This window comes from Festucalex cinctus, chromosome 1 (genome assembly GCF_051991245.1).
Source record: "Festucalex cinctus isolate MCC-2025b chromosome 1, RoL_Fcin_1.0, whole genome shotgun sequence".
In the NCBI taxonomy this organism is placed as follows: Eukaryota; Metazoa; Chordata; class Actinopteri; order Syngnathiformes; family Syngnathidae; genus Festucalex; species Festucalex cinctus.
The window spans coordinates 3,151,750-3,179,520 of NC_135411.1; the positions used below are offsets into that span (position 1 = coordinate 3,151,750).

The window sequence follows — 27,771 nt, forward strand, 5'->3', positions numbered from 1 at the left end:
GCGACTCCATTCCAGGCACGACGCGTTTACGCTCGGCTTCACTATAAAAATAATTCAACACGAATTCGTACGGAACGAACTGACACATCGACACTTTGCCCCGTCACTACTTTATTGAAGTCAAACATAATTGCTACGTTTCGTGTCTGGTTCAATCGTATCTCTCGGCCCTCTTTATTTTGCCTTAGCTTAGCTTAGCTTAGCTTGGCTTAGCTTTGCTTAGCTTAGTTTAGCTTGCTCGGCGCCAAAAAACGAGACGCGTTTGCTATCGACAAATTGGCTCAGCAGACGTCAATCGTGAGCGTAAAGTGTCGAGAATATCGTGTGAAGATGTTCACAATGGCGAAAGTCAAGTACGAAGAGGAGCTTTGTGGAGCACAGGAGGACAACGAGCGACAACGTCAACTGCTGGACGCCGTTTACAAGCAGCCTCGAGTTGTGTTGAACAGAGCAGGTTTGTCACTTGTTTCATCGACATTTTTCAACCATATGTCCGAATTTATTTTGAAAGGAATCTTCACCGGGGCACTTTGTTACGATACACAGTTAGTTTTTTTTTTCTTCAGTCGGTTTGGTACATTTCTCAGATGAGAATTGGATTGAGCAGAGCAACATGTTCAATTTTCACGTCACAGCATGAAACAGTTTGGACTACAATGTGAAGTCACTCGGAATGGCAAAACACAATTTACTCGAGTATAAAACTAGACAGCTTTCTTCATTCATAAATATTCACCATAGCTTCATGTAACGACAGTATTGCTGCTATATCCCTGCATGAAATTACACCGTAAACTACTTAACTGTATGGAATGCTTATGAAATAAGATGAAAACAATAAATAAAGCAAAATTGCACACAAAAACAAGTTTCCTGTAAATCAAATTGAGTTTTGAGGACCAAAATAAGATATACAGGGAAAAAAATTATTAAAAATAAGTGGAGGTCTAAAATGAAAAAAACAACTATCCGCCATTTTGCTTCCTCGAATGCTTTGTGCTCGGAACTGGGAAGTTTCAACTTGGATATTTCCGACTTCCGACCATCCTCGAATGCAGCAATAGAGCGTTTTCACTGATGTCACGAACTCGGCAGTAACCCGGATGCGCGGCCATCTTGGGAGATATTGACGTACTAAAGCTAACGCAAGCCAATAGAGAATTACAATGAGAATTGTTTGGCGAGTCTTTATCGATGTCAAAACTACTTCAAAAGCTCGGCAAAGCCCACCAAAGATGCTAATGCATATAGGGACGGACTTGGCAACAGGAAAAAGCCCGCGATTTGGAAAAAATACGTACAGATCCGTATGAGTTGGCCACCTCTTCTTCTATCCATGACGACCCGGCGATTCTTCCTTCAATTACAACCCCCGACATTGTGAACTAACTACCTGATTTTCTCGCCGAGCCTGTACACAGCAGAATACCTTAAATCGTACAAAGGTTTGGAAGCTTTCAACCAAATGGTGTGTGCACGGGTGAGGGAGACACATGACCAAGTCATCAACTTTAAAAGGAAAAAGGAAAGAAACCTCTCAATAATTACAAGTATTTCAGTGAACTGCTGTGAAGTTTTGCTCTTCAGACGGTTTACTTGTGAGTTGAAATTATGTTGAATGAATTTATATATATATTTATTTTTTCCAAAGGTCGAAGAAACGTTTGTTATGCCGTAGCATAATTTATAATACACTCTTATATACACTGTTGTACTTAGAATACAGTTGAGAATGAGATGCATGGCTTCCTTGAATAAATGTGTGAGCTGCTGAGTGACATTCTGTTGTCTTCCATAACCATACAGTAACAATGATTACTATAAATCGCAAATCTTTTAGAAATATCTTGAGGCTACATATTTGCAGACCAAGCAAGTATATGCAACAAAATGAATGGATGTTCTCGCCACTAGAGACCGCTATTGTATTCCTATTATCCTTTCATTCTGATTGTTGAATTGTAACAAACTTCTGTCATTGCCTTTACTGAAAACAGCTCAATATGGATCGACCGGATGGTTGCTATTATTAATACAGAAACACCCTAATCAAGCTTGATTGCATTTAGCATTTCATCTGTGTGTTTGTTTTTATTTTTGCATGTTTTAGTTACTAAACAAAAAAATAGTCATCTATTAATGATTAATGGTATTTTGTTTCCAAAGGGAAAATTGTATTCACTTTAATCAAAATCAACATCTGATGGACAAAGGTTCACCATTGTCCTCAACAAAGTTCTCCGTTGTGGTCATGTGGTGCGGACTCGGAGTGTGGACAACGGACTATCTCCAAGATGGCTGCTTCCGGGTTAATGCCGCGCCTGATGACGTGTCGTGAAAACGCTCTATTTCATCGCATAAGATTTGTAAAATGGTTGAACAAGTTACAATACGTCAAGCATATTTCAATCCATTCCCAGTAGACTTTCTTTTCCTAGGCAAATGTTAACTTTTACTCATCAAAAATCAATTCAACCAATGAGCAACCCGTTTTCTGAAATTTGTGTTTTCATCTCTAATATTCTAATATAAATTATGGTGAATTCAATTTAACTCATTCACTGCCTTTGACAAGTATACTTGTCAATTGTATTTTTTAGAGCGGTGCTAAATGGGGGCGAATCTGAGCATGCTCCACTGTAAATATCAAACTTGGAAACAACTTTACTGATGCCCAACCACCGGTAGATGACATCATTGCCCCATTTTATAGGAAATAAACACAGTTTCAGAGTCCATGGGAGAAATGGCTGTATTTTGGCAAACCTACATTTTTCTGCTGTCAATTATAAAAGAACGGGACGGGACAAAAAGTAGGGAGTCTATTCTGTTATTTGGTAGATTCGGTTTATATATAATTATTGAATGGAATATCACGTGAGTATTGGAAATGTAAAAATTTACTATAATAACTGGCAGTGAATGAGTTAAATAGAAAGGGTGTATGGAAACAAATTCTTTGGAATAGTTATTGATGATAAATTAAGTTGGAAGCCACTCAGAAAATGTCAAAAATCAGAGGGATACTCTATAAAACTAACTGATGACTTTAACATGAAATCATTATATACATTATACAGTTCATTATTATTACCATATCTGACCTATTGTGTGGAAATCTGGGGAAATGCACATCAAACAAATATCAGCTCTGTTTTCAAATTGCAAAAGAGAGCTTTATGAATTATTAATCAATCAAAATATACAGAATCAACACATCCATTATTTATTAAATTAAATGCATCCATCCATCCATCCATCCATCTTCTTCCGCTTATCCGGGGTCGGGTCGCGGGGGCAGCAGCTTCAGGAGGGAAACCCAGACTTCCCTCTCCCCAGCCACTTCAACCAGCTCCTCCGGCGGGATCCCAAGGCGTTCCCAGGCCAGCCGAGAGACATAGTCTCTCCAGCGTGTCCTGGGTCGTCCCCGGGGCCTCCCGCCAGTGGGACATGCCCGAAACACCTCCCCAGGGAGGCGTCCAGGAGGCATCCGAACCAGATGCCCGAGCCACCTCAGCTGGCTCCTCTCAACGCGGAGGAGCAGCGGCTCGACTCTGAGTCCCTCCTGGATGACCGAGCTTCTCACCCTATCTCTAAGGGAGAGCCCGGACACCCTGCGGAGGAAACTCATTTCGGCCGCTTGTATCCGGGATCTCGTTCTTTCGGTCACGACCCACAGCTCGTGACCATAGGTGAGGGTCGGAACGTAGATCGACCGGTAAATCGAGAGCTTTGCCTTTTGGCTCAGCTCTTTCTTCACCACGACGGACCGATACAGAGTCCGCATCACTGCAGACGCTGCACCGATCCGCCTGTCGATCTCCCGCTCCATCCTACCCTCACTCGTGAACAAGACCCCAAGATACTTGAACTCCTCCACTTGGGGCAGGATCTCGTCCCCGACCTGAAGACGACACTCCACCCTTTTCCGACTGAGGACCATGGTCTCGGATTTGGAGGTGCTGATCCTCATCCCAACCGCTTCACACTCGGCTGCGAACCGCTCCAGTGAGAGCTGGAGGCCCCGGCCTGATGAAGCCAACAGCACCACATCATCTGCAAAGAGCAGAGATGCAACGCTGAGGCCACTAAACCGGAACCCCTCCACGCCTCGGCTGCGCCTAGAAATTCTGTCCATAAAAGTTATGAACAGAATCGGTGACAAAGGGCAACCTTGGCGGAGTCCAACCCTCACAGGAAACGAATCCGACTTACTGCCGGCAATGCGGACCAAACTCTGGCAACGGTCGTACAGGGACCGAACAGCCCGTATCAAGGGGCCCGGCACCCCGTACTCCCGAAGCACCCCCCACAGAACTCCCCGAGGGACACGGTCGAACGCCTTCTCCAAATCCACAAAACACATGTGGACTGGTTGAGCGAACTCCCACGCACCCTCGAGGATCCTGCGGAGGGTGTAGAGCTGGTCCACTGTTCCACGGCCAGGACGACAACCACACTGCTCCTCCTGAATCCGAGATTCGACCTCCCGACGGATCCTCCTCTCCAGCACCCCTGAATAGACCTTACCAGGGAGGCTGAGGAGTGTGATCCCTCTGTAGTTGGAACACACCCTCCGGTCCCCCTTCTTAAAAAGGGGCACCACCACCCCGGTTTGCCAATCCAGAGGCACTGTCCCCGATGTCCACGCGATGTTGCAGAGGCGTGTCAACCACGACAGCCCCACAACATCCAGAGTCTTTAGGAACTCCGGGCGGATCTCATCCACCCCCGGGGCCCTGCCACCGAGGAGCTTTCCAACCACCTCAGTGACTTCGACCCCAGAGATAGGAGAGCCCACCCCAGAGTCCCCAGACTCTGCTTCCTCAAAGGAAGACGTGTTGGTGGAATTGAGGAGGTCTTCGAAGTATTCCCCCCACCGCTTCACGACGTCCCGAGTCGAGGTCAGCAGCACCCCATCGCCACTATACACAGTGTTAATGGTGCACTGCTTTCCTCTCCTGAGACGCCGGATGGTGGACCAGAATTTCCTCGAAGCCGTCCGGAAGTCGTTTTCCATGGCCTCACCGAACTCCTCCCATGTCCGAGTTTTTGCCTCAGCAACCGCCGAAGCCGCGTTCCGCTTGGCCATCCGGTACCTGTCAGCTGCCTCCGGAGTCCGACAGGCCAAAAAGGCCCGATAGGACTCCTTCTTCAGCTTGACGGCATCCCTTACCGCTGGTGTCCACCAGCGGGTTCGAGGATTGCCGCCACGACAGGCACCGACCACCTTACGACCACAGCTCCGATCGGCCGCCTCAACAATGGAGGCGCGGAACATGGCCCATTCGGACTCAATGTCCCCCGCCTCCCCCGAGACAAGGGAGAAGCTCTGCCGGAGGTGGGCATTGAAACTCTTTCTGACAGGGGATTCCGCCAGACGTTTCCAGCAAACCCTCACAATACGTTTTGGTCTGCCAGGTCGGACCGGCATCTTCCCCCACCATCGGAGCCAACACACCACCAGGTGGTGATCAGTTGACAGCTCCGCCCCTCTCTTCACCCGAGTGTCCAAAACATGCGGCCGTAAATCCGATGACACGACTACAAAGTCGATCATCGAACTGCGGCCTAGGGTGTCCTGGTGCCAAGTGCACATATGGACACCCTTATGCCTGAACATGGTGTTCGTTATGGACAAACCGTGACGAGCACAGAAGTCCAATAACAGAACACCTCTCGGGTTCCGATCAGGGGGGCCGTTCCTCCCAATCACGCCCCTCCAGGTCTCACTGTCATTGCCCACGTGAGCGTTGAAGTCCCCCAGCAGAACGAGGGAGTCCCCAGAGGGAGCACTCTCCAGCACACCCTCCAAGGACTCCAAAAAGGGTGGGTACTCTGAGCTGCTGTTTGGTGCATATGCACAAACAACAGTCAGGACCCGTCCCCCCACCCGAAGGCGGAGGGAGGCTACCCTCTCGTCCACCGGGGTAAACCCCAACGTACAGGCGCCGAGCCGGGGGGCAATAAGTATACCCACACCTGCTCTGCGCCTCACACCGTGGGCAACTCCAGAGTGGAACAGAGTCCAACCCCTCTCAAGAGGACTGGTACCAGAGCCCAAGCTGTGTGTGGAGGCGAGTCCGACTATGTCTAGTCGGAACTTCTCGGCCTCACACACCAGCTCGGGCTCCTTCCCTGCCAGAGAGGTGACATTCCATGTCCCAAGAGCCAGCTTCTGTAGCCGGGGGTCGGTCCGCCAAGGTCTCCTCCCTTGGCTGCCACCCAGCCTGCACTGCACCCGACCCCTTTGGCCCCTCCCACCGGTGGTGAGCCCGTGGGAAGGGGGACCCACGTTGCCTCTTCGGGCTGTGCCCGGCCGGGCCCCATGGGTACAGGCCCGGCCACCAGGCGCTCGCCAGCGAGCCCCGCCTCCAGGCCTGGCTCCAGAGGGGGGCCCCGGTGACCCACGTCCGGGCGAGGGAAACGTGTATCCAAAGTTTGTTTTCTTCATAAGGAGTCTTCTGAGCCGTGCTTAGTCTGGCCCCTCACCTAGGACCTGTTTGCCATGGGTGACCCTGCCAGGGGCATAAAGCCCCAGACAACATAGCTCCTAGGATCATTGGGACACGCAAACCCCTCCACCACGTTAAGGTGCCGGCTCATGGAGGGGTAAATTAAATGCAATACAATGTTATGACTTGGTTGAGTTTAAATGAGCACAAATAATGTACAAAGTACACAAAAATCTACTCTGTACTCAGACTTTGTTTGAAATTAGACACAGTCCTTATGATATTTAAAATAGCACAAATAATGTATAAAGTTTATAACAATTTACTCTGCCACAGTACTCAGAAGTTGTTTATAATGTTGTGACTCACCTCTGGAGTTTAACAAAATGTTTCAAAGTAAAGTTAAAAAAAATTACCTATGTCAGACCAGAATATGAAAATTGTATATGTGAGTATGTGTAAATGATTTAGATAGGTATTATGGTATATGTTTAGGAAATTTATGTATATATATTTTTGGCAAATGTGAATATGTCTATGTGCACTTGTGTGTGTGTGTGTATATATATATATATATATATATATATATATATATATATATATATATATATATATATATATATATATATATATATATAACTTGGTTTATATATTTTATTTTAAAAATAGTAATGTCACGGGTTCGTTTTAAGAGGGGGGAAAATGATGGCGCAGTCGAAAACCTTCAGTGAGTGTTTTTTTTATTTACCCCAACGCAGCATCCAAAAAGGTGAAAAAATATTGACAGTGCAAGTCCAGTGCAGGGAAAAACAATTTCAAAAATATTTACAACTTCTTTTTGGTCATTTCTACAACTTACTGTTGACAGCTCAGCCCTCACCATCACGCTCCTCTCTCTAGCCCCTCCCCCTGGACAAACCATTTAGAAATTAAACAAAAAGGAACAAAAAGCAGCTAAAGCATATGTAAATGAACAATATCTACAGCATATATTCCTCATAACAAAAATCCTCCATTCACTACCCGTAATTTCTTCCCTCAAACAGAAAGCAATTCACCTAATAGATCTACTACTGTTATGGTTCACTCCAAAGTCAGGTGACAGCTGAAGCGCGGCAAAATATGCTATTTAAGTTCAATGCAGGAAGTGCTTCGGTTTGGTCCAGTGTTCATTGTCCCACGACCCCGCAGAATGCGGGCGAGCGTCCACGGCACGGCATCACGCGCCGGCACAGAGCGCGCCCCCCCGGCACCAACAACCGCGAAGACAAAAGAGTCCGGGTGAGGGGTAAGCAGTTTATGCAGATATCTAATACGGGGAATACGTGTCGGCTGTGTGAAAACAGTTTAGGCGGAACTCGTCTCCGCGAGAACGAGGAGCAAGCTGCGCGCGCTCACGTAGATTAGATTAGCCTTTATTGTCATTATACAAGTACAATGAAATGAAAGCTCTGCCATAAGTGCACACATAATAGACAGATAAAAATATATACAATAAAATAAAGAGGTTAAAAAATAAAATAAAACCAATACTGTATAAAACCACTGTACATATTGCAATGTACAAATGTGCAAAAGTGCAATGCTAGTCCTTAAATGAGTCCAGGTCGGTTCTCAGTGCATAGTGGAGTTGAGTATGATGACAGCTTTTGGAAAGAAACTGTCCCTGAGTCTGTTTGTTTTTGCTGATATTGCTCTGTAGTGCCTACCAGAGGGCAGCAGGCTGAAGAAGTGGAAACCGGGGTGTGTATGGTCCTTGATGATTTTCCTTGCCCTGACCGAGACACCGGGAGTTGTAGATGGTAGTCAGTGGAGGTAGGGGGCAGCCGATGGTCTTCTGTGCTGTGTTGATGACCCTTTGCAGTCTCTTCCTGTCCGCTTCTGTGCAGCTTGAGTGCCATACTGACACAGCATAGGTCAGCAGACTCTCAATTGCTGATCTATAGAAGGTCACCAGCAGTTTGGTGTTAAGTTGCGCCTTCCTTAGTAATCTCAGGAAGTGCAATCTCTGCTGTGCCCTTTTGACTAGTGCTGTGGTGTTAGCTGTCCAGGAGAGGTCTTTAGAGATGTGAACCCCAAGGAATTTGAAGGTCTCCACACGCTCCACGCTTTCGCCGTTGATGTACAGAGGGGCAGGGGCAGTTTTGCTCCGTCGGAAGTCCAGAATGAGTTCTTTTGTTTTGGAAATGTTCATTGTTAAGTTGTTGAGGGCACACCACTCACTCAGCCTAAGGACCTCTTCCCTATAGGCCGCCTCATTTCCCTCTGTAATCATCCCCACCACTGTTGTGTCATCCGCAAATTTCACAACCATGTTCTCAGAATGGGTGGGTCTACATTCATGTGCGTAAAGTGAGAAAAGTAGTGGGCTCAGGACACAGCCTTGAGGCGAGCCAGTTCTCAGCGTGCAGGTGGATGAGAGATGGGGACAGGGACCCAGCTTGACGTGCTGGGGTCGGTCGACCAGAAAGTCCTTAATCCAAGAGCAAGTGGAGGGCGGGAGCCCCAGGTTAGACAACTTGGGGATAAGAATGTCCGGTATTATTGTATTAAAGGCTGAGCTGTAGTCAATAAAAAGCATTCTGACCATTCTGACATAGCTTCCCCTTTTCTCAAGAGGGCTCAGTGCAGCATGGAGGGTGATTGTTATTGCATCCTCAGTGGATCTATTTGGCCGATATGCCAACTGATATGGATCGAGAGTGGAGGGGAGACAAGCTTTGATGTGTCTTAGTACCAGTTTTTCAAAACACTTTGTGATGACTGGGGTGAGTGCTACTGGACGGAAGTCGGTTAGATTTATTGTGGGTGACTTCTTGGGGACTGGGATGATGGCGGCTGATTTTAGGCAGGCTGGAATGTGGGCTTGTTCCAGTGACAGGTTAAAAATATCCGTGAATACTGGTGCTAGTTGGTCAGCACATGCCTTAAGTACTTTCCCCGGTACACCGTCCGGTCCTGTGGCCTTCCTGGGGTTGACAGCACGGAGCACGCGTCTCACGTCTTCCACCGCTACAATCAGTGAGGTGGTGCCAGAAGTTGGTGGAAGTTGTAATAGAGGATGGGGTGGTGTGACTGAGTTCTGAGTTTGGGACTCAAAGCGAGCAAAGAAACTATTTAGCTCCTCTGCTAATGCCGCATCTGAGTCCCCAGGAGTCGCAGCACAACCCTTGTAGTTGGTGAGGGACTGTATGCTCTGCCACATCTGTCGGGGATTGTTGAGTTGCCCTTCTATCTTCTCCTTGTAGGCTGCTTTGGCGGTCGCCTTATCTGAAGGATGCATCCCGGGCCCGGAGAAGTGAGCGGACTTGGCTCATCATCCACGGCTTCTGGTTTGGGTACACCTGGATGATCTTCTCCACCGTAACCGTGCCCATGCAGTACCTGATGTAAGACAGTACTGTATCTGTGAATGTGGCCAGGTCTTCGTGGTGGAAAGTCTCCCACTGTGTCTGTTCAAAGCAGTCCTGGAGTCGGGGGAGGGCGTCGTCAAGCCAGGTGATAATGGTCTGTCTTTTGGGCTTGCTTTGACGGCTGAGAGGGGTGTATGCTGGGACCAGGAACAGTGAGATGTGATCAGACTGTCCCAGGTGGGGGAGGGGTATGGCTCTGTATGCACTCTTAATGTTAGAGTACACATGATCCAATGTTTTATCACCTCTTGTTGGACATTTCACGTGCTGGTAAAATTTAGGTAAAACAGTTTTGAGATTTGCCTGATTAAAATCTCCTGCGATGATGTGCGCGCCATTTGGGTAGGCATACAGATGATTGTTTATAGCGTCAAGCAGTAGAGAAAAAGAGAGGTTTTTACATAAGCATCCGGTGGTATGTAGACGGCAGTGATGATAATAACAGCTAGCTCTCTTAGTAAGAAGAAGGGTCTGCATCTCACCGACATGAATTCCAGGTCCGGGGAACAATGTTTGTCCAGTACAGTGCTGTTATTACACCAACCTTCATTCACGTAGATGCAAAGGCCACCACCTCTCCTTTTCCCGGAGTCGCTGGTCCTGTCCGATCTGTGTAGCGTGCGGCCGGCTAGCTGCATCGCAGCGTCGGGTATTTGTGAGTGCAGCCACGTCTCCGTAATGATTAATGTGCTGCATTCTTTTTTTTTTTTTTTGAACACTTTATTTGTAATTTTCCATTATCACATAAAACAATCTTATCCACCAAGTAACAAATATGAACAACCCCAACAAAAACAGATCAGGTTCCATATTGGACTTACATAATAGAATCCCCCCCCCCCACACACACACACACACACAAAATAAATACACTTTATAGCTGTTATAGACGTAATACAAAGACAGATGATGCAATTCAAGATTTATAGTTCCAGACCAGGTAAATTATTCACATATGTTATTAAAGAGTCCCAGGTTTCGTGGAATTTGTTGATGGATCCGTTGAGGGTACATCTAATCTTTTCCAATTTAAGATTCTGCATAACGTCCCTTATCCAGTGGTGATTCGAGGGAGGATTGGCATCCTTCCATTTGAATAAAATCAAACGTCTGGCTAATAGAGAACAAAAGGCAGTGACCCTCTGTAAGTAAACGGGGGGATCAGATCCCGTTGTGTCAGAAATAAAACCAAAAACAGCAACCAATGGAGATGGTGAAATATGACAAGCATAAGCTTTAGAGAGTACTTCAAAAAAGAAAGACCAAAATGGAACAAGCTTTGGGCATGACCAGAACATATGATACGAAGTAGCAGTAAATCGTTTACATCTTTCACATAAAGGATTTATATTTGGGAATATTCTAGCCAGCCGAGCCCTCGAGAAATGTAATCTATGCAGCACTTTAAATTGTATCAAGGCATGTCTAGAGCATATAGAAGAGGAGTGGACTCTCTTAAGTGCCTTACCCCATTCCTCATCGGACATCTGAGCACCTAAATCAGCTTGCCATTGTTCTCGAATATGCGAAATGGATCACAACATTCCATAATTTGAGAATAAATAAATGATATTCTACCTTTAGTCCGACTATTAACACCTAATAGAGAATCCAAACAGGACGAGGGAGGGAGATCAGGAAAATTATCAATCTTATTGCGGGCGAAGTCTCTAATCTGCAAATAACGAAAAAATTGATTATTGGTCAGGCCAAATTTTTGCGATAGCTGCTGAAAGCTGGCAAACGTACCACCAATATATAGATCCTTAATACAATGAATACCCTTGCTATACCAGGTTTTGAAACCCTTGTCCAAAAAAGATGGCTGAAAAAGATGGTTGTGTATAAGTGGGGAATAAATAGAGACATTCTGAATACCCAAATATTTTTTGAACTGGGTCAAAATACGTAACTATTGTGTTACAATTACATTATCTTTAATACTGCTAACCAGTGAAGGCAATGAGGCACATAGTAAAGCAGGGAGTGAATATCGGCCACAAGTGGACTTTTCAATCTGGAGCCACGCAGGAATTTTATTGTCCCAAACTTTTAACCATAGGGATATGGCATTAAAGTTTGCAGCCCAATAATATGTACGCAAATTTGGAAGAGAAAGCCCCCCTACATCTTTAGGTCTTTCCATAAATTCCTTTCGTATGCGAACTGGTTTATTGTCCCATATAAAAGAGGAACTAATTTGATTCAGGCTGTTGAAAAAAGATTGTGGTATGAATACAGGCAGTGCCTGAAACAAGTACAAAAACTTCGGGACAATATTCATCTTTACAGAATTTGCTCTGCCAATCAGGGAGAGCGGCAATATAGACCATCTTTTAATATCCTGTTTGCACTGCTCAAGCAAAGGGATGAAATTTGTTTTAAATAGATTATAATGAGATTTGGTGACTTTTACACCCAAGTATGTAAAGGATGAGGAAGACGACTTAAATGGGAGATTAGGATATTCTCCAGCGTTACCACTAATAGGGAAGTACTCGCTCTTATTCAAATTTAGTCTATACCCAGATATATTTCCAAATTTTTGCAAGATCTTGAGAATTTCAGGGATAGATGACACAGGATCAGTGATATAGAGCAGGAGGTCATCTGCGTAGAGAGATACTGTATGAGTCAGACCCCCACGTGATATACCTTGTATAATATTACTGCTCCGAAGAGCTATAGCAAGTGGCTCTATAGCTAGAACAAAAAGCAATGGACTCACTGGATCCCCTTGTTTTGTCCCTCTGTACAGAGGAAAATATTCAGAAGATATACCATTGGTATAAACTGAGGCAGTAGGATCTGTGTAAATAAGATTAATATATTGAATGAAATTAGGACCAAAACCAAATCTACCAAGTGTATAAAAAAAGATACTTCCATTCGACCCGATCGAATGCCTTTTCTGCATCGAGAGATATAACTGCTTCTGAAACTGAAGTATCAGAGTCAGTATAGATAATATTGAATAATCGTCTCAAATTAAAATAAGATTGTCTGCCCTGAATAAATCCAGATTGATCCTCTGAGATAATGTGAGGAAGAATCGTCTCAAGCCTGAGTGCTATAATCTTTGATAGCACTTTACCATCACAATTAGTCAAATTAATAGGTCTGTATGAGGAGCATTCACGAGGATCTTTACCTTTCTTTAATAGCAGTGTAATAGCTGCCTGACGAAAAGTAGGTGGAAGAATATTATTTTCCCATGCTTCTTCATAAACCAATAGAAGAAGTGGGGCCAGTTTATCCTTAAATTTCTTGTAGAAATCTGTCGAAAACCCATCTGGGCCAGGACATTTCCCACTTTGAAGGGACATTATAGCGGTATTAACTTCCGCCAGCGTCAAATTTTCCTCAAGTCTCTTTTTAGAATCTGAGTCAATTTTTGGAATATTCAGATTAGAAAAAAAAAGATCAAACTGCTCGTAATCCGATACAGAGTCTGAAGTATATAATTTTGAGTAAAACATTTTAAAGCAATTATTGATATCCTGATGGTCTTCTGTTAAGGAGCCATCAGATAGTATAATTTGTGAAATATTACGAGAAGCAGCTTTTTGGCGAAGGTAACTGGCCAATAACTTGGACGTTTTATCCCCTTCTTCATAAAGACTGCAACGGGATTTAAGTATAAGTCTCTCCGCTTGAGCAGTGGTTAAGAGATCAATTTCAGTTTGCATGCCAACTCGTTTCTTAATCAAATCTGGGGTCGGAGAACTAGCTATAAGTCCGTCCAATGCTTTAATTTCAGTAGACACTTTTTCAAATTGATTATATTTCGTTTTCCTTTTATAAGCAGACCAAGAAATAATCTGCCCCCTGAGATAAGCTTTAAGCGTCTCCCAAAGAGTTGAGGCTGAGATATCATCAGTTTTGTTCACCTGTAAAATAAAATCTATCTGTTCTGTAACAAACTGTACAAAGTCTGAATCTGCCAAGAGGAGTGTATCAAGTTGCTAAGTCCGTTTTGTCCGCTGGATCGGAAGAGTAATTGTAATACTCATTGGGGCATGATCAGAAATAATGATTGGATCATATTTACAATCTGTAATAAGATTAAGCAAATGAGGATCCAATAAAAAAAATCTATCCTGGAAAAAGACTTATGTACATTAGAATAAAATGAGTACTCCCTTTCAGTGGGATGCTTAAATCTCCACGGGTCTATAAATTTATACATATCTATAAATGATTTAAGTACTTGTACAGATTTAGATGGTCTAATTACCGATTGAGCAGAACGGTCCAAAGTGGAGTCCATTACCAAATTATAATCCCCGCCCATAATTAAGTGATGGCTATCTAAATTTGGGATGGAGTTCAGCATCTTTTTAAAGAAATTGTCATCATCAAAGTTTGGGCCGTAAACATTTACTAACACGAGGCGAAGTTGAAACAACTCACCCACGATCATCACATATCTACCGTTTGGATCTAAAATAGTTTGTGATACAACAAAGGGAATTTTTTTTATGAATAAGTATAGCTACACCTCTACCTTTACAATTAAATTGGGAGTGAAACATTTGCCCTACCCATTCTTTGTGAATTTTTGACTGGTCTCGATTTAAAAGATGAGTTTCCTGTAGAAAGGCGATGCCAACCTTGAGATATTGCAAATGTGAGAGAACTCTTTTCCTTTTGATTGCCCCATTCAGGCCCTTAACATTCCAGTTTACAATTTTCACATCATCATTACCTGGGAATACGTGTGCGCTACCCTGTGCCATTGGAACCATTCAATTCAAGAGTATCAGTATCTGCCTCCAAAAGATGATAAACAAACCAGTAAAGTGCACAAAATATACATAAAACAAACAAAACTACACACACATTACCATCCAAAACATACAAACAAGGCTCAAACCGGCCTACCCCCCCATACAACTTTAAACTGCTGCAAACTTGCATTTGCATGCTACCCGCAGAAATAATATTTGTCAACCATTGATGGACCCCACCAAAAACAATAATAGATAAATAAAAGAGAGAGAGAGAGAGAGAGAGAGAGAGAGAGAAACGTTAACTCAGTCAAAACTAAATATTATCTACAAGTTATGGAAAGTCAGCATAACAAGAAAGGTGGTACTCCTGAAGAAACAAAAAAAAACAAAAAAAAACAAAATATAATATCAACAATAAAATTAAATATTTAGGGATCATATAACTGTAGCTGCACATATGGTGTACTCACAAATCGACATAAATTAAAAAAGGAAAAGAAAAAAAAAATCCCTGCCACACCCACAATGTAAAATGTAAAAAGAAAATATATATTTCAACAAATAAAATAAAAATTATGAAATTAGTACGTGAAACTTCAAACGATAATACCGTCCTTTCAATCAGTTATTCGTGTTTCAACACAGTCAGTAGCTTCACCTCAATCACCATCAGCAGCTTGTGAAGTGGAGCTCAAAGTCACGTTTTCATTGACGTAAGTCAGCGCCGCCACATGATCGGTGAACCTCATTCGTCTTCCGTTGTGTGTAAATTGCAGAGTTGCTGGGAAGTAGAGGGCAAACTGGATCTTTGCGGCATGGAGCTTCCTTTTAGATTCGGAGAAGGCTGCACGCCGTTTGTTGACATCCGGGCTGTAGTCAGGAAAAATGTGAATTCTTGATCCGTTGTAGAAGAGAGGGCCCGCTTGTCTGGCGAGGCGAAGGATCAACTCTTTACTTTGAAAATGATGAAGTCGAACGATGAACGGCCGTGGTCTGCTATCGCCATCCTTCGGTTTGGGTGCCAGGCTTCTGTGGGCGCGATCCACCGAAAGTGGTTTCTCGAAGTTATCTTCCCCAAGCACATCACTGATAAGCTTGGAAATAAATTCCGATGGTCGCGGGCCCTCCACATTTTCCGGTATTCCCACAATGCGTATGTTTTGCCGCCTGGTGTAATTTTCCAGGTACGCCATCTTCTCCTTCAGCGCATCATTTTCTTTCGCCAGTAAAGCATGAGAAGTTTCCACGTTGCCAAGCCTCATGTCGAACTCCTTCATACCGTCCTCCACATCCGTAATTCGCTGGCCATAGACATTCAAAATCGAATGCAAAGAGGCAATCGAGGCCCGGTTCTCCTCCCGAAACGAATCGATAGATGATTGCACGGCAGAAACTGCGTTAGCTAGTGCTTCCATATTGTTAGCATTTGTATTAGCTTCCTTGCTAACGCTACCCTAGGGAGTCCGAGTTGTGTCTCCCACTCTGCTGTTTAGACGATTTAGGGGGCATTTGTCCACTCGTGAGGCAATTAGTTCACAAAAACTGTCTTTCCAAAAAAAAGTTCCATCGATTACAAGGTCCAAAATGTATTAATCCAAAAATTTTCTGCGGGAGCCGTAGGAAACACGTCTACTCACGAGCCATGCTCACGCGCCTCCGACGTGCTGCATTCTTGAACGTGACTACTTCCAGCCAGCTGTAAATCCAAATCGTCCGTCTTGTTCACCATGGATCTGGCGTTTGAGAGGTAAATGCTTGGCAGCGATGGTTTGAGTGGCTGTTTCCTGAGCCGAGTTAGCAGGCCAGCTCTGCAGCCACGCTTCTGCTTCCTCTCGCGCGGCGCCTCCGTCGCCTACCAGACCCGATAACAATCCACGGAGACCCCGCTGGTCTCTCTATCTCATCCGGAATATCATGCATGCGATGAAAGTCGCCACAAACAGTCATTTTCTGCTGGAAGCAAATGTTTAACAAGTCCACCCGGTTATAGTTGATTTTAAAGTCCGGTACACTCGAACAGCTTACAAAAATACACATAAAAAACACGAAAAACACGCACAAATGGGGAGAGCTTGAAGCCGCAGCATGCTCATGCGCCGCCATACCCCTTAGCGAGCTAGCCTATCTAAGGCTAGCTAGCTAAGTAGCTGCTCCTCTCAGCTAGACGGCAGCGTGCCCCGTCGGAGAGTGGCGGACAGTTACTGACGCTCCGTCACAAGTAGATTAGTATTGTATTAATAATGAAATAAGTTTAAATATATTTAGTAAAAGGGGTAGGACTAGATAAGTTTCTAACTTCTTCCTACTCCCTTTTGAACACGTAAGTTATGATTGATTGAAAGATTATTTTATTGGGATTTTCATTTCTTTTGATTCTGTTTTTTTTATTTTTATTTTTTTATCTCTGCTGTTTGCCTGTTTATATGTTGAATAAATTAGAGGGGAAAAAAAAGATATAAGGTGATATATATAAACCCAAAACAAGAAGAAATATTAAGCAAAGGTGTGTATCTGTTAAAGGTGTTAATTTGTGGAATCATTTGGGAATTGACCTGAAAAGATGTGACTCACTTGTTGAGTTTTAAAAAAAAATTTAAAAGCAAAGTTAAAAAAAAAATTACTAGTGTCAGATAAGAGCATGAAAATTGTATTTTTGAGTATGAGTCTATGATTCATAAATGTATTATTGCATATGTCTAGGAATTTCATGTACATATGTTGCTAGCAAATGCACGCATGTCCAAGTGCACTTGTATTCATAACCAGGTTTATACATTTTATTTTTAGAAATATTAACCTCGTATTGTATTAATAATGAAATAAGTCTAAATATATCATGTATAAAGGGTAGGACGAGAGAAGTTTTTAACTTCTTCGTAATCCCTTTTGAACACGTAAACTGTGATTGATTGATGATTTTATGGGGTTCTTTTCTTTTTTAATTCTTTGTTTCTCTGCTGTTTGTATGTTTATATGTTCAATAAAAAAAATCAAATATTCAATGTAATATTTTTTATGTCCGGAACAATCAGGGTTATAGAGTTATGTTAAGTGATTTCTGGAACAGAATGCAGATGAGATGTAACATTTGCCAGATTTGTTATTCTTTCACTCATGTGGCCCATGTGATAAACTTCAATATAAAATACATAACATCACAATGCATTAACTTTACCAAACCATGTGTATCTTGTGTCTCGCAGATGTCGGTGAAAAATATATTTGTCCTGAGCGGCAGGAGCCAGAGTTCCCTGGCGTGAAACAGGAGGAGGACTTGGAGCCTCTGCAAGTTAAAGAAGAGAAGCGGCAACAGCCTCCCAACATCAAAAAAGAGGAGCAGCTACCACCATACATTAAAGAGGAGGAGCACTTCACAGAGTTGCCCGTGACTGGTGTCCATTTGAAGACTGAAGATGAACGTCAATATGAAGAGAACAAAGGGGCGGAGTCTCCAAGCAGCAGCTCAAGACAACAAATGACAGAAGATGATGACAGCCGGTTAGCTCTCATGTCAGATGGTGAAGACGCGTCACACGCTCCTCACACTGCTGACGATGAACAGTGTGACGATGATGTGACATTTCACACTGATGGCAAACGGTGGAAATGTTCTCAGTGTGGAAAAACCTTTGGTTTCAAGTCTCAATTGAGAAATCATGCGATGGGCCACACTGGTGATAAACCCTTTGTCTGCTCAGTTTGTGGTCGAAGTTTCTCTGAGAAGGGAACTTTAAAAAGGCACACGCAAACCCACACTGGCGAGAAGCCCTTTGCTTGCTCGGTTTGTGGTCGAAAATTTGCTCGCAAGGGACACTTAAAAAGACACACAAGAACCCACACTGGAGAGAAGCCTTTTGCCTGCTCAGTTTGTGGTAAGAAATTTCGTTATAAGGACAAATTAAAAATACACACAAGAACCCACACTGGAGAGAAGCTTTTTGCCTGCTCAGTTTGTGGTCAAAATTTTGCTCAGAAGGGAAACTTAAAAATCCACACAAGAACCCACACTGGAGAGAAGCCTTTTGCTTGCTCAGTTTGTGGTCAAAAAGTTACTGTTAATAAAACATTAAAAAGACACACAAAGACTCACACTGATGAGAAACCATTTTCTTGCTCAGTTTGTGGTCAAAGATTCCCAACAAAGGGCAACGCTGAGAGGCACAAGTGTGCTGGTGAGAAAAGCGGTTGATGAATGAGGCTTGATATGATCTCATTTAGGAATTGACATTTCAAATGGTGCAGAAATTTCTACCGCTAAATGAATGATTGATCTGTGTACTTGTATTGTGTGTTGTGTGTGTCTTAGCCTATTTTGAAAATGAATTTGTTTTGAAAACGTAACATCAACCTGACAAGTGGCTGCAGATTATAACTGACGGCTATAATCCGTCATGTTGACATGTAAATGTCCGTTCATATGTAGTTTGCCTTATATACATTTTAAAAGGCTGTTGTTGAGCACATTATTTTAGGTTAATTAATTATGCACAAATTAGTGTGTCAAAAAAATAACGCAACACAGTATAAGATTCTGTATCTACTGCCTGTAAACTTGAATTATTTTGCACTTGAAAGAGTATAATTTATTTTTGTTTACTTCATTCAGATTATTCCTCAAGGTCCTTTTATTCATTTTGTATTTATTTTTGTTAAAATGCAGTACATATATTTTTAGTTGAATTTAGGTTAACCCAAATTTTGGAAAAAATGGGTCATATTTTCTCATACCTACTAGTGCTGGTTATTCCTTATATAATTAAATAGTATCACTTGATCAAGTTTCTTGTAACATTTCATACGAATACAAACAAATCATTCTTGCTGAATTGGTATCGGACTGATATTGGTAATTTACAGTCACCTTAAGCTAAAATATCGGTTGTAGATTGGAAGGAGAAAAAGTTGCATCGGGACACCTCCAATGATATGGTATCGGACTGATATCGGTATCGGAAGTACTCGAGGATAAAATATCTGTATCGGATCGGAAGTAAAAAAAGTTGTATCGGGACATCCCTATACATAACAACACAATGCATTAACTTTACCAAACCATGTGTATCTTTTGTCTCGCAGATGTCAGTGAAAAATATATTTTTCCTGAGCGGCAGGAGCCAGAGTTCCCTGGCGTGAAACAGGAGGAGGACTTGGAGCCTCTTCAAGTTAAAGAAGAGCAGCAGCAACAGCCTCCCAACATCAAAAAAGAGGAGCAGCTGCCACCATACATTGAAGAGGAGGAGCACTTCACAGAGTTGCCCGTGACTGGTGTCCATTTGAAGACTGAAGATGAACGTCAATATGAAGAGAACAAAGGGGCGGAGTCTCCAAGCAGCAGGTCAAGACAACAAATGACAGAAGATGACAGCCGGTTAGCTCTCATGTCAGATGGTGAAGACGCGTCACACGCTCCTCACACTGCTGACGATGAACAGTGTGACGATGATGTGACATGTCACACTGATGGCAAACGGTGGAAATGTTCTCAGTGTGGAAAAACCTTTGGTTCCAAGTCTCAATTGAGAACACACGCGATGGGCCACACTGGTGATAAACCCTTTGCTTGCACAGTTTGTGGTCGAAAATTTGCTCGCAAGGAACACTTAAAAACACACACAAGAACCCACACTGGAGAGAAGCCCTTTGCTTGCTCAATTTGTGGTCAAAGTTTCTCTCAGAAGGGAAGTTTAACAAGGCACACGCAAATCCACACTGGAGAGAAGCCTTTTGCTTGCTCAGTTTGTGGTCAAAATTTTTCTTCCAAGGGATACTTAAAAACACACACAAGAACCCACACTGGAGAGAAGCCCTTTGCTTGCTCAGTTTGTGGTAAAAAGTTTGCTCGCAAGAGACAATTAAAAACACACACAAGAACCCACACTGGAGAGAAGCCCTTTGCCTGCTCAGTTTGTGGTCAAAATTTTTCTTCCAAGGGATACTTAAAAATACACACAAGAAACCACACTGGAGAGAAGCCCTTTGCTTGCTCGGTTTGTGGTCAAAATTTTGCTCGCAAGATACACTTAAAAACACACACAAGAAACCACACTGGAGAGAAGCCCTTTGCCTGCTCAGTTTGTGGTCAAAATTTCTCTGAGAAGGGAAGTTTAACAAGGCACACAAGAACCCACACTGGAGAGAAGCCTTTTGCTTGCTCAGTTTGTGGTCAAAATTTTTCTTCCAAGGGATACTTAAAAATACACACAAGAAACCACACTGGAGAGAAGCCTTTTGCTTGCTCAGTTTGTGGTCAAAATTTTTCTTCCAAGGGATACTTAAAAATACACACAAGAAACCACACTGGAGAGAAGCCTTTTGCTTGCTCAGTTTGTGGTCAAAAATTTTCTTTCAAGGGATACTTAAAAATACACACAAGAACCCACACTGGAGAGAAGCCCTTTGCTTGCTCAGTTTGTGGTAAGAAATTTCCTTCTAAGGAAAAATTAAAAACACACACAAGAACCCACACTGGAGAGAAGCCTTTTGCTTGCTCAGTTTGTGGTCAAAATTTTTCTGAGAAGGGAAGTTTAACAAGGCACACGCAAATCCACACTGGAGAGAAGCCTTTTGCTTGCTCAGTTTGTGGTCAAAGTTTCTCTCAGAAGGGAAGTTTAACAACGCACATGCGAACCCACACTGGAGAGAAGCCCTTTGCTTGCTTGGTTTGTGGTCAAAATTTTGCTTTCAAGGGAAGCTTAAAAATACACACAAGAACCCACACTGGAGAGAAGCCCTTTACTTGCTTGGTTTGTGGTCAAAATTTTGCTCGGAGGGTACACTTAAAAATCCACACAAGAACCCACACTGGAGAGAAGCCCTTTGCCTGCTCAGTTTGTGGTAAGAAATTTCCTGAAAAGGAAAAATTAAAAAAACACACAAGAACCCACACTGGAGAGAAGCCCTTTGCTTGCTCAGTTTGTGGTAAGAAATTTCCTTCTAAGGAAAAATTAAAAAAACACACAAGAACCCACACTGGAGAGAAGCCCTTTGCCTGCTCAGTTTGTGGTAAGAAATTTCCTGAAAAGGAAAAATTAAAAACACACACAAGAACCCACACTGGAGAGAAGCCCTTTGCTTGCTCAGTTTGTGGTCAAAATTTTTCTTACAAGGGATACTTAAAAATCCACACAAGAACCCACACTGGAGAGAAGCCTTTTGCTTGCTCAGTTTGTGGTCAAAGATTCCCAACAAAGGGCAACGCTGAGAGGCACAAGTGTGCTGGTGAGAAAAGCGGTTGATGAATGAAGCTTGATATGATCTCATTTAGGAATTGACGTTTAAAATGGTGCAGAAATTTCTACTGCTAAAAGAATGATTGATCTGTGTACTTGTATTGTGTGTTGTATGTGTCTTAGCCTATTTTGAAAATGAATTTGTTTTGAAAACGTAACATCAACCTGACAAGTGGCTGCAGATTATAACTGACGTCTATAATCTGACATGTTGACATGTAAATGTCCGTTCATATGTAGTTTGCCTTATATATATACAGCACACCGACCTGTATATATGACTGGATAGCAGATAGCCCTTACACGCCCGTGCAAGCCGTTGAAGCCACAGGGCGGCCATCTTGCTCCTACCATCTCGTCAGTGGGTGGACGGTATGTCCACTTTGAGGACCCCTTTTTTTTAATCACTCAGTTCCATGGACAGCGTGATTTATGGTGATTTAAATTTGTTAAAAACAAGAGGACTTCGGACATTTTCCAACTTGCCTTAAAGGCGTATAAATGATATGTTACATGACGTTTACAGGAGGAAACTTGTATAATTCATTGTTTCTGAAAGAATCACAACTGTTCAACAAATAATATTGGGTCCTTACGTGCACACATATGACAGAAAAGATGGCGCTTTCAAGCAGCAATGCCAGTTAAGTGGGGATTTTGGGAGGTTGTTGTGCTGTTAGACTAGCTCAGGGGTGTCAAAACTCAGTTTTGTTGCAGTCCTCAGGGTTTATCTCAGAGGGCTGTTATGACGGGGAAACCAAATGTTTATTCGTCTCACCGAACAAGATGGATTACTCGTTTTGAAATGAGAAGTAAGGGTAAAAGTTTGTTCACTAAATTCTACTGCATCTATTTGTGGGGAGTGGCGTCAAGTTGTATTTTACAATTTTAAAATGTGCAGAAACTCTCAAGTTACTTATTGTTTAAAAGTAAAGAACTCTTAATATGAGAGTGCCAGGGCCAGTTCATGGTTGCTTGTAGTCTTGTAATCTTCAGCTGTTTTCTCACTGTAGGCTAGTTGTCAATGCCAAACCAAAGACCCTGTGCATTTTTTGCGGACCTCTGAATGGAAAAAGTCAATTATAACACTTAAGCAACAACAACCTTTAATCAATCTCATTCACAAAACTCATTCACAGGAGGCAAAAAATCATGGCGGACGCTGCAGGAGGGAGCGCTACAACTCCTGCATTGAAACGCTCGAGATTAAAACCTGTGATATACAGGACAACTGATGGCAAGACAGTTGTGGAGGATGAACTTCTCACTTTTCTTGTTACAAAAATGAGGACTTTAAATCAGGAAGAGATCGTCCTGTTGGAGATCAACACGTTCGACACCAAGGCGATTGAAGCCTCTAAGAAAGTGTTGTTTGAACTTTGCCCTAGGACTACGCAACGATGCGTTGGACATAAAGGGCAAAATAAAGACGCCAACAATATAAAACTTTGTCTTAGTGTGTTGAACGAATGTGGGGAGGATATCCCTAGATTTGTTTGTCACTATCTCGACGATCTACCGCCGATATCATTTGCCAGCCTGGATGTTTCCTGTTTGCTACGGAGAATGGAGCACCTGAGTGCTGAGCTGGGTGCGCTGAAACACGTCACCTCGCTGCAAGCTGATGTCTGTGAGCAGGTTCGGACGGGTGTTGCGGAAGTGAGCTGCCGAGTGTCTGCGCTGGAGGCCCGGACGAGCGGTGCGGTTAACGGGTGCTGGTGTTCCGGACGGCGATGGCAGTGGCGGCGCAGTTGCAGTGGCACCGGCGTGGCGGAATGACGAGTGCGTCGAGTCCGAAGGTGTAAAACAAGTGGCAGCTGGTGCACTGGACTCTGAGGTGGAATTATGCGCCACGGAGCGGCGATTGTCCGCAAGCTCTTCTGATCTGACGCCTGTGAATCGTACCGGGGCGAAATCTACCGGCCTCGGTGTTAGCGGAACGTCAACGAAAAATGACTCAGCTGGGTTTGTACCCACCACCGGCTCTCCTGGGTGGAGTAAAGTTGTCAAGAAAGGACGGCCTCGGCAGAAACTGGCGAATACAGCGCTGGGAATGCCTGTTGCTGCCGCTGGCCGAAAAAAAGCTGGATCTATTTCGATAATCGGCACTGGCGCTGAAAGTACTATAAAAGTCGTAAAGACTAAAATAGTGAGTGTTTTTGCCACGAAATTCTGTCCAGATTTGGATGCAGAGACGCTGTCAGAGTATCTTAAGTCAAAACTTAACAGGGATGTGACCTGCCTAAAAATCGATTGTGCACGTAGCCGATATGGCTGTTTCAAAGTTACTGCAGAATGTCAGGACATCAATGAAATGTATAATCCTGAATTATGGCCCGAAGGGGCTCTGGTTCGGAGGTATTATGAACCACGTAGAGCTACCGCCCTCGGGCCGATTATGGCCACTGCGCCCCCTATGCAAGGAGGGGTAAGTGTGCAAGTGGATGTTGAATGAATGATGAAAGTTGTGTCATACAATTCGCGTGGACTGCCTACTGGACAAGGGGCTGCTGACAAAGCACGGCGTATTGTTATTGACGCACTCTTTGAGAGTTTTGATATTCTATGTATACAAGAGACTATGCTATCTGTACAAGATCTGGACAAACTCAACACTGTGCACAGTGACTTCTATGGGGCAGGGGAGTCCACAACTGATTTGGGTTTGGGTATTGTGCGTGGCAGAATACCTGGTGGGATAGCCATTTTTTGGCATAAGAAACTAGACCCATTAATTTCTGTAATTCGGCTTGAGGTTGACTGGGCCATTGCAGTTAAAGTTACACATGATAGGAATACTTTTATTGTCTTAAATGTTTATACACCTTATGAATCTTACCAGAATGAAAGTGAATATCTTAATAGGCTCGCTTTTATTAGTTCTTTTATAAAAGCTAGTGAATATACGAGTATCTTTGTAATGGGTGATATGAATGCTGATATATCAGATGTTCACTCCTTGTTTGGGCGACATTTGAAGGAGTTTTGTGGAAATGATAAGATTATGCTCTCAAGTGAGAAAATCTTACCAGCTGATAGCTGTATATGCACAGCTGATGCACACAACTGCTTGGTGGCAGCTGAGATCTTATATAGTTGATCTATTGCAGATCATATTCCAGTTTCTATGACACTTGATCTAGAATGTTTACCTGCATTGCCTGTTTGCAATAATGGTACACGAAGAAAGCTAGACTGGGGAAAACAATCAGATTTTGATCTCTGGCAGTATAATTGTCGAACTGATATAACTCTGTGATGTTGACATCCCATGTGAAGCTATCCTATGTGATGATATAAATTGTAAGAAACATTGCTGTGCTCAACATGTATGAAACAATAGTGACAGGCCTCCTTAATGATAGTAATCCCCTTATTATTGAGACGAAGAAGCATAGAATCATGCCTGGTTGGAGTGTGCATGTGTCTGATCTATATTCAGAGGCTAAAGATGCCACTCAAAAATGGGTATTGGCTGGTAAAATAAGATACGGACCAGAATTTGAGAAGAAGAAAGAAGCAAATGCTGAGTTTAAGTATGCGTTGCGCTTTATTAAGAAGAATGAACAGATGTTGAGAGCAAACTCTGTGGCAGGAAACCTTGGGCAGAAAGACAGTATCGCTTTCTGGAAAGAAGTTAAAAGAATTAACAACAGTAAAATACCGCAGTCGGCTAATATTGATGGGATTACTGGAGATAAAAATATTGTGGAGTTATGGCGAAAGTATTCTAGTAAGCTTTTTAACTGTGTTCAGAGTGCTGATTTTAATATATGTATGGCTGGTGACAATAATGGCATGGTGATTAAGCCAGGTGAAGTGTGCAATGCTATTGGAAAACTGGCATTGAATAAATCATGTGGTTCTGATCAAATAACAGCCGAGCACCTGAAGTATGCTAGTAAAAGAATATCGGTGTTGCTCTCTATGTGTTTTTCTGGCTTCCTATCACATGGAATATTGCCTGACTCTATGCTGTCCGTAATCCTGGTGCCAGTAATTAAAGATAAAACATGTAAAGTATCAAGTTCAGATAATTATAGACCAATAGCTCTTGCAAGTGTATTATCTAAAGTCTTAGAGCGAATTTTATTAGACAGACTTCAGGGATACATAATGAGTTGTGACAATCAATTTGGTTTTAAAAATGGACATAGCCCAGACTTGTGTGTTTACACATTAAAAGATATAATAGACATAACTCCACTGTATTTTTGTGCTTTTTAGATGCATCTAAGGCTTTTGATCGCATCAACCATGGCAAACTTTTTATTAAACTGCAAGAGCGAGGGGTTCCTTCATACTTACTACGTATTATGTATTACTGGTATACAAAACAAACTATGCAAGTCAGATGGGGGACAACTGTCTCAACATGTTTTCCAGTTACAAATGGGGTAAGACAGGGGGGGATATTGTCACCAATTCTGTTTAATTTGTATATGGATGAACTGTCAAAGAAATTACATGAATGCAAGACTGGATGTATGGTTGGGGATAGGCTCATTAATCATTTAATGTATGCTGATGACTTGGTAGTAATGACACCTTATAGTGCTGGTTTACAGCAACTACTTAAAGTATGGGGTGCAATATGACATCCAATATAACCCTATTAAAACTGTGGTAATGATGATTAAATCTAAGGCGGATCAAAAGTTGATATTTCCATCTTTCTATTTGTCCAAACAAGAACTTAAAGTTGTAACAAAGGTAAAATATTTGGGCCATGTGTTGAGGGATGATTTAAGTGATGATGATGATGTACTGAGACAGTGTAGAAAGTTATATGCCCAAGCAAATATGCTTGCGCGCAAATTTAGTTACTGTTCTGATGATGTTAAAATTGAACTCTTTAAAGCCTACTGTACTCCATTATATTCCCCACATCTATGGCGCAACTATAGAAAAGGAATAATGAATAAGATCAAGGTTGCATATAATGATGCTTTAAGAATTCTGTTAAAATACCCTAGGTGGGAGAGTGCAAGTTTATTGTTTGTTGCCTCAAATGTTCCAACATTTCATGCACTGTTAAGGAATTTTATATATAAATTTATGTGTCGAATTAATAGATCCGGTAACGGAATTATAAAATCGATAAATGATCCTTTTTTAAGTGATTCTAGATACACTTCATTGTTCTGGAAATACTGGATACATGAACTGTATGTTGTTTGAACAAAGGACTATTTTTCATGTGTGTTTTTATATAAGTGTGTTTTTTGTATGTTGTTGTATTATTTGTTCTTAATGGACTTGAGTCTGTCAATAAAGATACTTCAATGAAAAGAACACATCGATCATTTCTGGTTCCAATGCAGTAAAAATTCGTCATTTTACAATGCACATCCTATTTCACTTAACAAAATAAAAGCATCAGCGAATGCATATATTTGTGGAGAAATGTGCATAATTTCACAAGTTACTTATTATTAAAAATTAGGCAGCTCCTATTATGAAAAGAAAAATGCACTGAGCTGTCACCATTGTCTTACAAATGCAATTATGCCATGTTGTAGTGACAGAAAAATGACCAAAACAAATCAGTCACACTTTGGTTTGATTTTACAGTAAAGTACATATTTTATTTTTTTTAAACTTTTTTTTTTATTGCATTATTATGAAATTACTCTATCAATGAATTAAAAAAAAAAATCTTGAATTGTTATGAAATTACTTTATCAATGATTTTTTAAAAACTTTTTGATTGAATTATTTAATTAGTTTATCAATGCCTAAAAAATAAAACCATATTTAAATTAGGGGGAAAAAATTTACTTTTAAAACTCTGACTGCCGAAGACGTTTCATGATGATTAGTAAAATTCCAATGAATGGAATGCGATCTTTCATTGAGTAGCCACATTGTATATGAAGTAAAGGCAAACAATATTCTTTTTGCCTTGAAAGATGAGTTAAAATGCTCAAAAGCGGCTGGC

At 42.4% G+C, this 27,771-nt stretch overlaps 1 protein-coding gene across 2 annotated transcripts; it reads left to right on the forward strand.

Annotated features, from left to right (window-relative positions):
* Positions 1–27,127, forward strand: LOC144006719 (uncharacterized). Of its 2 annotated transcripts, none has more exons than XM_077505719.1 (3): positions 1–454; positions 17,805–18,473; positions 19,678–27,127. In XM_077505719.1, the coding sequence occupies exons 1-3, from the start codon at positions 331–333 to the stop codon at positions 21,834–21,836; spliced, it is 2,952 nt and encodes a 983-aa protein (XP_077361845.1). In that variant the 5' UTR covers positions 1–330; the 3' UTR covers positions 21,837–27,127. The 2 variants fall into 2 exon arrangements, with proteins under 2 accessions (XP_077361845.1, XP_077361854.1); XM_077505728.1 differs by lacking the exon at positions 1–454 and adding an exon at positions 7,185–8,270.
* Positions 27,128–27,771: the final 644 nt, after the last annotated feature.

What these genes read in the sequence shown, in the direction of transcription:
- LOC144006719 (XM_077505719.1), top strand. Translation starts at nt 331, where the DNA reads ATGTTCACAATGGCGAAAGTCAAGTACGAAGAGGAGCTTTGTGGAGCA. An exon ending in AGTTGTGTTGAACAGAGCAG is followed by an intron (nt 455 to 17,804) that starts GTTTGTCACTTG and finishes TGTGTCTCGCAG; the next exon opens with ATGTCGGTGAAAAATATATT. An exon ending in TTTTGCCTGCTCAGTTTGTG is followed by an intron (nt 18,474 to 19,677) that starts GTAAGAAATTTC and finishes TTTGTCTCGCAG; the next exon opens with ATGTCAGTGAAAAATATATT.